Source organism: Halichoerus grypus, chromosome 15 (assembly GCF_964656455.1).
Source record: "Halichoerus grypus chromosome 15, mHalGry1.hap1.1, whole genome shotgun sequence".
Lineage (NCBI taxonomy): Eukaryota > Metazoa > Chordata > Mammalia > Carnivora > Phocidae > Halichoerus > Halichoerus grypus.
In genome coordinates, this window is record NC_135726.1 from 60,358,502 (window position 1) to 60,372,926 (window position 14,425).

The following is a 14,425-nucleotide window of genomic DNA, read 5'->3' on the forward strand; positions in this document are numbered from 1 at the left end:
TTGCTAAATTTGGCAATCCTATTCTGACACATACATATATCAAAAATTAGTTATACTAAATGTAGTATTAGTAAAAAGATTTTAAAATATAATAAATATGGGACACACTTATACTAAAAAGTATTTATTGTTTACCTGGAATTTAAATTCAGGTGGGCATCCTGCATTTTTGTTTACCAAATCTGGCAACCTACTGTGGGACATAGCTACACCGAAAATCACGTATACTACTACATACTGTCCAGGTTTTAAAAAATACACTAAATGTGAAACACTAATACTAAAAAACATCGTTGTTATCTGACACTCGAGCCCAACTGTGCCTCTTGTATTACTTATTTGCGAAATCCGGCAATCCTACACTGGCACATATTCTACTAAAACAGACAATCCTACACTGGCACATATTCTACTAAAACAGACCAAACGTGAGGCCCTCCCACAGTGAAGCAAACAAACCACCACGTCGATCAAACGCACTTGCTGGCTTCCGTCCCGCCCGGACGCTGCGCTGAGGGAGCCCAACGGCCTCGCTCAGGCAGCCCCGCCCGTCCTCCCCGCCCCCCCGCCCTCACCTCGCTCCGGCGCGGCGTGCCCCGTTGCCATGGCGCCCGCATCCGGCCTGGGTAACTCCGGGGCACTGCGAGGGCCAAGATGCCCGTTCCGGGCGGCTTCCGATTGGCCCGCGCAGCCCGGTGCGTCCCCGCCGGGGACGACTCTGAGCGCCTCTACGGACCAATGGCGGCCGCCCGCGGCGCGCGGGGTTCTGGGAGTTGTAGTCCGCGCGGCGGCGGCTCGGCTCGCTCTCCAGCCGAGGCGCCGCCATGACGGAGCGGCCCTGGCCGGAGCGGAGCCCGCGCGCGGTGAGTCCGCCGCGGCCCGTCCGGCCGTCCCGCCGCCTGTCCCTCGTCCGTCAGTGCGCCCGCCGGGCTGGCCGGCCGCGGGAAGGGGCCGCGGGGCGGGCCGAGGGCGTCGGAGTCGGCGGGCGCTGGCCGGGATCGCGTTAGAGGAAGCGCGGGCGGAGACGAGTCCGGGCTCGGGCGGGAGGCGCAGCCCGAGGCCGGCGGCGGGGCCGAGCCGGGCCAGGGAAGCCGTCGCGGGGCCGCGAGGTCCCCGGGGATGAGGGAGACGGGCGAGCCTCGCGGGCCACGCGCGGGGGCTGAGGTGGAGGTGGGCAGGGGGCCGGGGCGCGCCGTTCCGCCCAGCCCCGGCCCGGTGGCATCTCCCCTCCCCGTCCGCCGGGGCGGAAAGCCCCTCGCCCCCGTTTGTGCGCTCCAGACCCCACTCGGCCCAGCGCAGGCCCTCCCTCCCCCCACCAGCCGGCAGCCCAGAACCTGACCGTGTGTCAGCGGCAGATCTCGGTGCCCCGCGCAGGTAAGCCTGGCCTGTCCATGTGGCTTTGAGCCCTGCAAGTGACACTCAGAGACCCCCTAGCGCCAAGCCGGGTTACCCCACAGTGGATCTCCACGACCCCAAGAGCACGGTACTCCCCATGTAGACCTCACGCCCCCCATCAGCGTAAGACCCCTACATCTTCCGGGCCCCCTCGTCAGCCTGGGTCTCCCGCTTGTTCCAGACCCCACATGCGCCCCAGACAGCCGCCCACGGGCCTTAGGTGCTTTCAGCTAGGAGCCCCTTTACCCCTCTAGGTCCCCCATCAACTCAGCTTCTCCCTACGTAGACTTCGTCCCAGGACCCTGGAGGGTGCTGAGGGGCTGCGGGTCTTCACCCCGGAGAATCTGCCTGGGGCGCACTTCCCTGCTCACCGGAGAGAAGGGTAAGGTCTGAGACCCCAGAGCACGAGGACTGCTCGAACCTGTGAAGCTGCGAGACGGGCCCGTTCTCTTTCAAAAATACACATACGGAAGTGTTAGGACAGCATGAGTCTTTCTGCCTGTGGTCTCAGCAGGGGTGACGGAGCTTGTACACGCCCAGCCAGGCTGCCGGCCAGGAGCAGGCTCGAAGACAGGGCTCGGCCCTCGTGAGTCGCCCTCCCTGCGTCTGTGCGCCTCCCTCCCTGATTGTAAAACCCACACACGTGCACATGGAAAGTTCTCCAGAGGATCAAGAAGGAAAGATCACATGGAATACTCCTCCACTTTCCACTTGTCATAAGCATTTCCCATGTCATTAAAAATCCTTCCTAAATGTTTTTGTTTTTTTTTTTCCTTCATGATGAAGGTCAAACATCAATATACCATTTGGGGGAGATTAAGGGAAGTATGAAGAACACAGCACTTGGCTGGCCGCCCCTGGGCCTTTCCCAGCGGCCCTTTTTGGGACGCTCATATACCATCTTACATCCCACTTTCCCCTGTACCTCATATCATCTGTATGTCACGTCTGCTTCCCTTGAGCATGTTATGTTACCGTGCATTTTGCAGTCATAAATTCTGCGCCATGTGATGGGAGGGTAGTTGATCTCACCAGGCTTGACTGTTGGGCACTTCTGTTGTGATTCTTGGTGCCTAAATCTTTGTCCCAATTTCAGATAAATTCCACAGCATGCGAACTTCCAGAATGGTCTTGATATACAAGCTGCCATAGTCCTTTCCAGAAAGGTGGTGCGAGTTTGTACTTTCGCCATTGGATCAGCACACAGGACAAGTGTTTAAAAAAAAAAAAAAATCTGCTCATTTTTATTTTTACAACTTTGTTTTCTTCAGTTATATGTTCACTGTGGGAAGCTTAGAAAATGCACAAAGTGCTATTTTTTCACTGCCCTTCCCACTTTCCCTCTGTTTTTAAAGTCTCTTTCCCCCCTTGTCCTCCTCACCGCCTCCTCCCTCAGCCTTAACTTAGAAAGGGCAAGAAAGACAGCAGAGGCAGGGCAGGAGGCCCCTGTTGCACATAGCATATCTGGCTGTTTCCATTTAAAGGGAATTTAAAGTCCAGTTCCTTATTTCAAGTGCTCAGGTGCCACATATTAGCTGGTGGCTACCATGCTGGATGGCACAGATGGAGACCATTTCCAACCCCCTAGGAAGTTCTGAGGGGCAGTGCTGGCTACTCCCAGGGGCAGGAATCCAGTTCCCCTAGATGCTCAGTAAACCATGTGTTGAATGACTAAATGAGCGAAGGAGGCAGATGTATGCTAAGTTAAGGAAATGAGATACGTTCACAATGAGGTAAGAGTCGTGAAGACAGCACAATGAAGATGAGAAAAGGGGGATGGCCTGAGCCAGCGCATGGTGACATCCTGCTGTGGTGACAGCTGGGCTGGGATGAACATCAGAGAGTAGTGTGGGTGGGAACAGCAGGTACGAAGGTCCTGGGGTGACCAGTGCCTTGTCTTCAACACGATGTAACCCATGAGGGTCATATGGAAGGAGATTAGGTCAGAATGAGATGGGGAGGGCTCAGGTCAGTTCCTTGGGAACTAGAGGTCAGGGCAAGGAGGGGGGGAGTGAGGGGAGTCCTGAGCAAGGTGGTGGCCACCATCTGATGTGGCCACTTTGCGCCTGCCCCTCTCTGCAGGCCCCTGACTGCTGACTGCATCCACCTGCTGCCACCTGGGTTTGTCTGGAGCTGCTGGGACTGTCCTGGGATCCAGCCTGCTTGCCCCCTGAGGCCGGAGAGATGCTCCCATTGGCCAAAGCCCTCGCCTCCCCCAGGAATCCCCAGACCCCCGCCCTGGGGGAGCAGGACGGGGCTCCTCAGCCGGCCAGCCCTGGGGATACTGAGGCCTGGCGCCTGCGTTTCCGACAGTTCCAGTACCGCGTGGCAGGCGGGCCACACCGTGCACTGGGTCAGCTCTGGATGCTGTGCCGCCAGTGGCTGCGGCCCGAGGCGCACTCCAAGGAGCAGATGCTGGAGCTGCTGGTGCTGGAGCAGTTCCTGGGTGCGCTGCCCAGCAAGATGAGGACCTGGGTGCAGTCGCAGGGTCCCCGAACCTGCAGGGAGGCCGCTACCCTGGTGGAGGACCTCACACAGATGTCGCAGCAGGAAGGTGAGGGGACGGGCCTCATCCCTAAGAGCGAGTGGCTGCCGGGGGGAGCAGGTGCCGGGTTTGGGTTCTGGCCAATGTCTCCGTGGCCCGGTGCCCAAGGATCGCGCTTCTTTTTCCTTTCGGACTCAGAGTGTCGCATCCACCCAGCACTGCTCCCACCCACCCCCCACCCGCTCCTGTCCCGTTCCCTCTCCCGACAGCGGCGCCCCAGGCCATCCGAGCAAACCCCCTGCCTGCACATGTCCGCCAGTGCACATTGTCGTATCACACACCTGTGTTTTTCTTTGTTTTACATAAATGTCATTGTGCTGCACGCCTCTGTCTGCCTCACTTCTCTCGCTCAGTCGGTAATTGAGGATTTCTCCATTTTACCATGTGTCCATCTGGCCTGTGGCTTTGCATTTGTCTGCTCTCCCTCAGAAGGACCCCGGGTCTCTCAGCCCACACGAGGTGCTGTGAACCATGTCCCCCCACCCCCTACCCCAGGTCCTGTCGAGGAGTCCCGGAGGTTACTAGTCCTCCCCTGCATCCAGTCCATGGGGCGCAGACCCGTCCCAAAGGCCCAACAGCTGGTTATGGAGACTGACGCCTAGGTCCACAGTTGTCACAGAACAGGTGTTGGAAAGAGCTCAGCAGACAGAGGGGTCTCAGGTAGCTGCAAGGTCTGCAGGTGAAGCTGACACCGCCTCTCTCCCTCGGCTCCCCTTTCTCCTGCCGGGGCTTTGTCCTCATGCTTTCTTGCCCCTGTGACCCTGTGTAGAATTGCCATCCTCCCAAGCCCCAGTCCCAAGGAATGGGGCTCCCTCTTTCCTAGTAATGTCAACAGAAGTGCAGACCCATCACATCTGGAGGAGGTCAACCCTCAGGGCCTGGCACAGGTGCTGTGATCAGGGTGTCTTCAGACCCTAGGTTCAGAAAAGCCTTGAAATCTACAGAAAACAGGGTTCCCAGGTCTCCACACTGCCCGCAGGAAGCAGGCTAACATGCTCGGGAAAGTTTTGCATGTTGCATTTTGCAGAGGCAAGAGCATAGTCCAAGTTGGAAGGCACTGATTGGCGTCACGGAGTCTTGTTCCCAGGTTCCTGTGGAATCATGAAGACGTGCGAGGCAGATAAAGTGGCCCTTGGAACTCACTGTTCCAGGAACCAAGGGGCCAGAAAGCTTTTGTGTCTGGCCCTAGGTGGACCCATACAGCACCCAGGGCCTCAAGCTTAGGAGGCCCAGGCTGGTGTTAATGCTTTGCTGTCGCCATCTTGAGGTTCCCTATCATTTTTCAACAAGGGGGTCGCGTACATAATTTGCATGGAGCCAGGCTGTGGTCCTATGGACAGGGAGGTAGTTGGAGTAGCCGGTGGCCGGGCCTGATAAGGCATCTCTACCTGCATGTGAATGCCTGGAAGTCAGGGACACAGGCAGGAGGCATCTGCATGCTGCTGTCTCAAGATTGGGCTTTATTCCTTGGGAAAGGAAGCTCCCGGCAGCGGGTGTAGAATGGGAAGGAGCAGGAAGAGATGTGCACTGAGGGAAGGGAGCCTAGGGGCTGGCTGGGGCAGGGCTGTGGGTGGGGTGCCTGAAGCCCAGATGGAATCCAGCAGGAGCCTGGCTCTCCTCTTTCCTGTGGGTGGCCCTCTCCAGTCACCGTGGTGCAAGTGCAGGGTGAAGACAGACCCAATATTTCCACTTGAAGTCCCTGATGGCTGGTGTCTGGAAAAATAACTGAACAGAACAAGTCTCTCCCCATCTTAGTCCATGGTGTATCCCTCCCTCTGGCCCAGCGGTACACCTGGATGCAGAGGAGTGTCATGCCCATTACAGCCTACTTATTGATATTGATGCGCTCAGGCACAAGAGGGAGAGCACTGGGAGAGAGAGCCTGCACCTGGGGCCCTGCCTTTATTGGGGGGAGGCTGTCTAGGGTCTCAGAGGTATAGTCTAAAGACTACAGTGGCTAATTTAAAGCAGAAGAGTGGGAATTAGGATGTGAGTAGGGAGAAGTGAGTCACCCAAACTGTCAGTTATCTAGACCACCCAAGGCTTTCTGAATGAGGGACCTCCATGAGTGGGGGCAGCCCAATTCCTTATCTGGTTTTTTGCTAGTAGCTTTGTCATACAGCTGCAAATATGTTTATTCCAGATGGAGGTCTTTGAAATGGATGCCTCAGCAATCAAAAGTTTAATGTCAGGCCCAGCTCCGTGCACTCCCCACACCCATCATCCTATCCTCTGTCCACACAGCAGCAAAGGGAGTGATCAGCTCCTCCCATGTCAGCCCGGCAGTGGGGCTGACCCCAGATCCCTGTCCTGGCTGTGTGCCTTGATCATCTGCCTCTAGGGCCTCACCTCCCTATAACAGCCCTGAAGCCTTGACCCTCAGTGGATCCAGGGGTAGCCAGCTCATCATCTAGGCCTGGCTCAGACATCCATCCCTCTGAGAGGCTACCACGCAGGACCTCACTCATGTTCTCAAGGGTCCTCACCTCTCTGTGACTTTATAGGGTTTATCCTTTCCCTGTGTGTCTGTTCTCTGTCCTAGTTTATGTGAGCCTCATGAGATCAAGAGCTCTGCATCCACCTTCAGGTGGTTCCTGGAGAGTGGGCAGTACCAGACACCTAGTGGGTGCACAGCCAATACAGGAGGGGAAGGTGTGGGTGAGCAGAAACAGCAGCAAGAACCAAGGATGGGCATTTGGCAGGTAGCAGGCACTGCTGGGTATCCTGTACAAGAAAGCGTCCAACTTCGTTCTTCCGCATGTGGGTTACCAGTTGTCCCAGCACCACTGCTGAAGACTCTTCTTTCCCCTACTGAACGGTTCTGGCACATTTGTGAAAAACCAGTTGGCCAAAGATATGTGGGCTTAGTTCTGGACTCTCAATTCCTTTTAATTCTGTATGTCTGTCTATATGCCAGCACTGTAGCTCTGTAGTAAGTTTTGAAATCAGGAGGGATGTGTCTTCCAACACTGTCCTATTTTAGGACTGTTTTGGCTATTCTGGGTCCCTTGGAATTTCATATAAATTTTAGAAGCAGCTTTTCCATTCCTGCAAAAAGAAGAAAAAAAGACTGTTGGGGTTTTGATAGGTATTGCATTGGACCTATAGATCACTAAGTAGTGTTGCCATCTTAACGGTATTAAGTCTTCCAATCCATGAACGCAGAATGTGTTTATTAATAATAATAATCAATGATGTTATTTATTTAGATTTTCTTTTAATTCCTTTCAGAAGTAGTTTTCCCAGTTTTCAGTGTAGTATAGTAGTCTTGTATCTCCCAGGCTAAATTTATTCCTAAGTATTTTATTCTTTTTGATTCTATAAGTAGAGTTGATTCTTTTTGTTGCAAATGAAATCTTCTGAGTTTCCTTTTTGGGTTGTTCATTGATGTTTTATAGAAACAACTAATTTTTATGTGTTGATATTGTATCCTGTAACTTTGCTGAATTCACTTATTAGCTCATGCCATCTGTAAATAGAGATAGTTTTTCTTCTTCCTTTCCAATGTATTTATTTTTTAAGAGATTTTATTTATTTTATCTTTATTTTTTTTAAGATTTTATTTATTTATTTGACAGAGAGAGACAGCAAGAGAGGGAATACAAGCAGGGGGAGTGGGAGAGGTAGAAGCAGGCTTCCTGCTGAGCAGGGAGCCTGATGTGGGCTCGATCCCAGGACCCTGGGATCATGACCTGAGCCAAAGGCAGATGCTTAACAACTGAGCCACCCAGGTGCCCTAAGAGATTTTATTTTTAAGTAATCTCTACCCCCAACGTGGGGCTTGAACTCACAACCCTGAAATCAAGAGTTGCATGCTCTATTGACTGAGCCAGCCAGGTGCCCCTTCCTTTCCAATTTAGATGACTTTTTCCCCCCTTTTTCTTGCCTAATTGCTCTGGCTAGAACTTCCAGTACAATGTTGAATAGAAGTGGTAACAGCAAACATCCTTGCCTTGTTCTTGATTGGGGGGAAGCTTTCAGTCCCTCATAATTACGATGTTTTTATCATTGGAGGGTACTGGATTATATCAAATGCTTTTTCTGCGTCAACTGAGATGATCATGTGGTCTACTAATATGGTGCATTACATAGCTTGATTTTGATGTATTGAACCACATAACAGTTTGATTATAGTGTGTCTCAGTGTGGATCTCTTTGAGTTTATCCTATTTGGAGTTTGTTCAGCTTCTTTGAATATACAGATTTGAGTATTTTATCTATTTTAGGAAGTTTCCCACCATTTTTTTTCAACTATTTTGTCTCTCTGTCTTCCTCTAGGATTCCTGTTATGTATCTGTTAGTATGTTTTATGGCGTCCCACGAGTCCCTCAGTCCCTGTTCATTCTTCTTCTGCTCCTCAGACTGTATAATTCTAATTGATCTATCTTCAAGTTTACGGATCCTTTTCTCTGCCAGCTTAAATCTGAGGTTGAATACCCCTAGCAAACTTTTCATTTTAGTTATTGTACTTCTCTGCTCCAGAATTTCTGTTCAGCTCCTTTATATAATTTCTCCTTATTGATATCCTTTATTTGTTGAGAACAACATTCTCCTGATTTTTGATAGTTCTTTGTTCATGGATTCCTTTAGCTCTTTGAGGGTATTTAAGACAGTTGATTTAAAATCTTTGTCTAGTAAGTCCAATGTCTGCACTTCTTCAGGGACAGTTTCTGTTAATTTCTTTTTATTCCTCTGAATGAGATATATCTTTTTGGGTCTTTGCATGCTTCTTAATTTGCTGTTGGGGCTGGGCATTTTTAATATTTGATAATATAATGCGATAAGTCTGGAGATCAGATTCCCTTCCCTCCCCAGGTCTTGTTTATGCTGCTTACTGTGGGTTGTTAAGTGTTTTATTTTGGAAATTTTTCTTTCTTTTTTTAAAGATTTTATCTATTTATTTGAGAGAGAGAGTGCACAAGCAGGGGGAGGGACAGAGGGAGGGGGAAAAGCAGACTCCCCGCTGAGTAGGGAGCCTAATGCAGGGCTCAATCCCAGGACCTTGGGATCATGACCTGAGCCAAAGGCAAATCCTTAATTGACTGAGCCACTCAGGTGCCCTATTTTGGAAACTTTTCTAAACTATTTTTGTAAATGCTACATTCTTTATTGTGTGTGCTCACTAAAGTTTCTCTTTCATTAATTTAGTGTTTGGCCAGAGATGTGACAGAAATTTCCTTAAATGACTGGAGCTAACAAAACAAAACCCTCCTGGTTTTTGTAGGTAGGCTCTGAGTTGAGGTACTCCTTCAATGCTTAGCCTCTCCATTTACAACTCTCCTGAGTCTTGACTTCCTGGTTACATGGGGCCTAAAGATCAATCAGAGAGGAAGGCTTGGGATCTTCTCATGTTTCCTACCATGTGTTTAGTCCTGATCATATGCATGGCCTGCTAGACTCTCTGGTAAAGCCTTTATTCCCACATGTACCTCTTTCTCCAGCCTGTTCTTTCCTAGGCTTTTTTGGTCTCTCTGCTGTTTGCTCCATCTGTCATCCCTGCCCAGGTGGTTGTGGCTAGTGTATGCCTTCAAATGCTTTTGACAAATGCTGCTCAGGAGGCCACTCCAGTCCTGAGGGTTCTGAGAGGGCCTAACAAAGGTAAACCCCCGAACTAATCCTCCAGGGAGTCACCAGACAGGTCACCAGACAAACATACAAATGCAATGCTTTGGGAACAAGATCTGTCCTGTCCCCTGTGGCTTCAGCAAGCCACACCAATAAGATGGACTGCCATTCACACAGCCCCTCCTAGCTGCAGAGTGGGGTTGGTAGGCGGGTAAGTAAAAATGCCACAACACCTTCTAGTTGAAATTTAATAGCTTCTTTCTACTAAGCATTCCCTCATCCTTGTTTTCTTTTCTTCTTCTTCTTCTTTTTTAATCAGAATTCAAGTTCCCAAAAAGTTAACTCTGAAAGTTTTTGCTGGCTTAATTATTGCTTCAGGGGAGGGACTGATTTTGGGAGCTCCCTATTCTGCCGTTTTTGGCAATGTTATCTTTCTGTTTGCTTTTTAAAAGTAATGTTATTGAAACATAATTCCCATACCATATAATTCACCCATTAAAAAAAAATGCAATTCAGTGATTTTTGAGTATATTTACAGAGTTGTGCAACCATCATCACCATCTAATTCCAGGACATTTTATTCACCCCAAAACGAAACCTCAGACCATTAGCAGTCACTCCCCATTCTTCTCTCCCCCCAGCCCCTGGCAATCACTAATCTACTTTTTTGTCTTTATGGATTGCCTGTTCTGTACATTTCATATAAATGAAATCATATAATATGTGGCCTTTTGTGTCTGGCTTCTTTTACTTGGCATAAGGTTTTCAGGGTTCATCCATGTTGTAAAATATATCAGTACTTCATTCTTTTTATGGCTGAATAATATTCCATTGGATGGATATACACTGTTTCTTTGTTCACCATTTGATGGACATTTGGGTTGTTTCTACTTTTTGGCTATGATGAACAATGCTGCTATGAACATTCACATACAGATATTTGTGTGGACATGTTTTCATTTCTCTTAGGAACACACCTAAGGAGGAGAAGTACAGGGTCATATGGTAACTCTATGTATAACTGTTTGAGGAACTGCCAAATTGCCTTCCAAAGCAACTGTTTGCTTTTTATAGAACACATTTTCAGCCTACAAAACTGTACGAAAAGTACTATAATGAACATCCATGTAACTGCCATGAAGCCATCTCAGAGCCTAACCTCCTGAAAGGCAACTTAGGTTGTTATTTAAAGAAATGACACATTGTGGAGTTCACTAGGTCCACTGTGCAGGTCTCCTCCACATTCCTCTTGCCCAGCTCGCCCTGCTGCCCCAGAGAGGGGCAAGGCCTTGAATTTCTCATTGCATGTGCATGTTTGTACTTTTTCCTCTTATTTTGTATCCATAACAGTGTATGGCTCTGTTTCCCATGTCCTAAACCTATAAATGGTGTCCTTCTGTAACTGTTATCCTGCCCTGGTTTTTGTCCCCCTCCAATGTGTTTTGTGCTAGATCCATGGGGCCCTGCTTCAACTATCTTTGCTACCTGACTGCATTCCACTTCAGTAGGATTCCAGTTGTGGGATGAGGCCCCTGTCCAGGCTTTCCATGTTAGTCAGTACTGCAGGAAATGTCCTCATGGGCCTCTCAGGGGCACACATGGGCATGGAGTGTTGGGTGAGAAGACCCGTCCTCAGCTGCTTCTTGTGTCACCGGGGCCTCATGACTGGCAGCCCTAGAAAGGTCTGGAGCAGGGGGTGGGGCTGCATTTGAAGCTTGTTGGAAGGATAAAGGCGGTGGCATACTATTGCTCTTGCCCTGGCCTCCCTGGGGTCTTCAGAGATGCTCCTGGGATTGGTTGCCCCCCCGTGCAGGAAATCTGGGGATTTAGGGGCTCTGGGTCACACAGGCCTCTCACCATCCCTTTCTCCCGCCCAGTTCTGGTATCTCTCACCGACCACCAGGACAAGAGCATCAGCGAGGAGGAAGACGGGAAGAGCCCGAGGTCCCAGAAAGACCCATCCCAGGTGAGCCCGGGGCCCCTGGCTCCATGCTCCCACACTCCTGGGGCACCCTGAGCATCAATGCTGTGACAGGCTGAAGGACATCCCACCCACGCTCTGTGCAAGGCTGTCCCAACACTCCCAGGAAGCCTGAACTCCACACCTCTCACCTGTCCCACAAATCCCAGAACTTGCTGCAGCTCAGTGCTGGGCAAAATACAGTTAATAGGGTTGTGCTTTGCTGCAGACCACCTTCATCCCCCTCCACCCAGGCCCTCTGCTAGTCCTTTACCAGGCACCAGCCAGATGCTGAGGTCCCCATCCTCGTGTATAATCCACAACCACATGCTGTGTATATTGAAAGATTTCTGTTGCTGCCACATAGGAGCTCGGGTGCCCCCGCCCAGACGCCATCCGTAGTATTAGTATCTGTAGTAGTCTCATACCCGAGAAGCCTGTGGATTCTTGGAGGGGCTGGGAAAGACTCCAAGAGGGCATCCCTGACAGCAAGATCTATTCTTGCAAAGGCCCCAAGTGAGAGGGGACCATGGTGTATGTCAGGGACCAAGGGAAACTTGGTGTGGCTGGAGCTCACAGAGTGATGGGGACAGGCCCCCAGCACAGACTAGAGTGATTAAAACAGTGGGGACCAGACAATGTAGATTTGTTAACAGGCAAAACACAAAAGAAACAAAAACCAAACCACATTCCCTTCCCTCTGGCATCAGGCAGATTCGCCCTTCCTCTGGCATCAGGCACCTTGCACTCACCTCCTGTGGCCTCTGTGACCTCACCCTTCTTCAGACCACAGGCCCCTTCTGTCTCCCACTAATCTGCCACTCTCTCACATGTTAACCCCCAATGCCAAGACCTGTCAGGACCTTCATCCCCTGCACATGACTGTCAGTCTGGGTGTCCTTGAGACATCCTACCTCTCTCTTATATGGGGGTCGTGTGGCCTCCCTCAGTCATGACCAATACTACCATCTTCCCCTCCCAAGCCCCTCCACTCCATTCACAAGCAACCTCAAAGCATCTTTGGCTTCCTTTTGTCTTCTATGTCCATGCTCAGAGAGAAAAAGAATAGGAGTCATGTGCTTCCCTTTTAAAAATGGGAATGTTACAATGAGCACACGGAAAGATGCTGAAGATCACTAGCCATCAGGGAAATGCAAATTGAAACCATGATGAGGTATCACTACACTCCTACTGGAATCGCTAGAAGTAGAAAGAGGGACAGCAGCAAGTGCTGGCGAGGATGTGGAAAAACTGGCACTGTTTCATTGCTGGTAGGAAGGCGAAGTGGTAAAACCAATCTGGAAAACCGTTTGGTTGTTTCTTACAAAGTTACGTATACACGTGACACATGACCCAGCAATCCCACTCCTGGGATTGGGTGTTTAGCCAGATGAAACAAAAACTTATGTTCCTACAAAAACCTGGACACAAATATTCACTGCAGCTTTGTTTGTAATAGCCCCAAACTGGAAACAACCCACATGTGCGTGTGACTGGATAAACAGTCATTTATCCTGCACACCATGGAAAACTACCCAGCAATATAATGGAAGAAACTCTTGATTCACACACAACTTGGATGGATCTGAAGGGCACCATGCTGTCAAAACAGTTAATCTCAAAAGGTATCCCATTTATATGACATTCTTGAACAGACAAAATGACAGCCAGAGAGAGCAGATCAGTGGTTGCCAGGCAGGAGCTCCGGGTGGAGGGAAAATGACCATACAGTGTAGCAGGAGGGAGGTTTCCCTGGGTGGGGAACCTTCTGGTCCTGATTGTGGTGGTAGTTCCACGATCTATATACATGTTAAAATTAACAGACCTGGACATGCACACACACACACAATCAATCAATTCTATATTATTAAGTTAAAGGAACCACTAAAAAATGATAATATTTCCCATTAAGCCAAAGTCCAGTCCCTTCTGTGTTCCCAGAGACCACCCCCTCTTATGATGCTGGGGTCTAGTATCATTCTGAGGTTTTTTGATTTGCATGCCTGGTTTTTTGAAGGACCCACTAGTCTGAATCTTGTTTCTTCTCTGGCTACTATGTTCTGCCTGGAGACCATTTTCATTCTTTAGTTAATAACAACAGAAAAAAGACATCTAAACAAAAACATGAGACAAAAGATGAATAACGCACCCACTGCTCTGCAGAAGAGCTCAGCCCACCAAAGAAACACCTGTGTACCTTCGTAGACATCAGCAGCAGATCATCCCCAACCTTGAATTCACCTGCGTGAATCTCTCTATCTCTGACCTGCTATGGCTCAGGAAGAAAAAAGTTATTGTCTTGTTTTAGGGTTGCAGGAGGAAATATCTTCTTATAAAACTTTTTCAAACACACATCATGTGGTAGGCTGAAAAATGCCTCCACCAACCCCTTTTGCCCCACCAAAGGTCCATGTCCTCATCCCCTAGAACCTGGGAATGTTACCCTAAGCGGCAAAAGGGACTTTTTGCAGGTGTGATTAAGGTAGGACCATGAGAAAAGGAGATTAGGATTCTAAATGTAATCACAAGTGTCCTTATAAGAGGGAGGCGGAGGGAGGTTTAACTACAGAAGACAGGACCGTGACCTGAGCAGAGGTAGTGAAGATGGAGTAAGGTCCACAAGGCAAAGAATGTGCATGTGTCTAGAAGCTGAGAAAAGGCCAGGAAACAGACTCTCCCCTGGAGCCTTCAGAAGAAATGAGCCTTGGCAGACACTAACTTTAGCCCGGAGAAACTGATTTCAGACTTCTGGCCTTCAGAGCTGTAAGAGAAATTTGTGTTGTTTTCGGCCACTAAGCTTGTCATGATTTGTTACAGCAGCCATGGGAAACGAATACATACTACATACACCAAAGTAGAGAAATAGAGTAATGGACCCAGGGTTGTATTCGGACTTACGTAGGCCCTAAGAATTTTTGTCCAATAAGAGTCATACCAAAGTTATACTCATGAGCTTCCAC

At 49.7% G+C, this 14,425-nt stretch overlaps 1 protein-coding gene and 1 pseudogene across 7 annotated transcripts in view; one reads left to right on the plus strand and one right to left on the minus strand.

Annotated features, from left to right (window-relative positions):
• Window positions 1–14,425, minus strand: part of LOC118533242 (uncharacterized) — a 45,978-nt pseudogene that overhangs the window by 20,415 nt on the left and 11,138 nt on the right. The window lies entirely within an intron of this gene.
• The window catches only part of ZNF135 (zinc finger protein 135), a 34,579-nt gene continuing 20,923 nt past the window's right edge, over window positions 770–14,425 (plus strand). Inside the window, exons 1-4 of one of the 6 annotated variants that reach the window (XM_078062902.1) lie at window positions 791–863; window positions 1,650–1,777; window positions 3,478–3,949; window positions 11,383–11,471. In XM_078062902.1, coding sequence (XP_077919028.1) covers window positions 3,580–3,949; window positions 11,383–11,471 — 459 coding nt within the window. In that variant the 5' untranslated portion in view covers window positions 791–863; window positions 1,650–1,777; window positions 3,478–3,579. Of the gene's footprint in view, window positions 1,375–1,649; window positions 1,778–1,906; window positions 2,149–3,477; window positions 3,950–11,382; window positions 11,472–14,425 lie in introns of those variants that run through there. The other 5 variants (XR_013444191.1, XR_013444192.1, XR_004916133.2 and 2 more) reach the window with 5 other exon arrangements.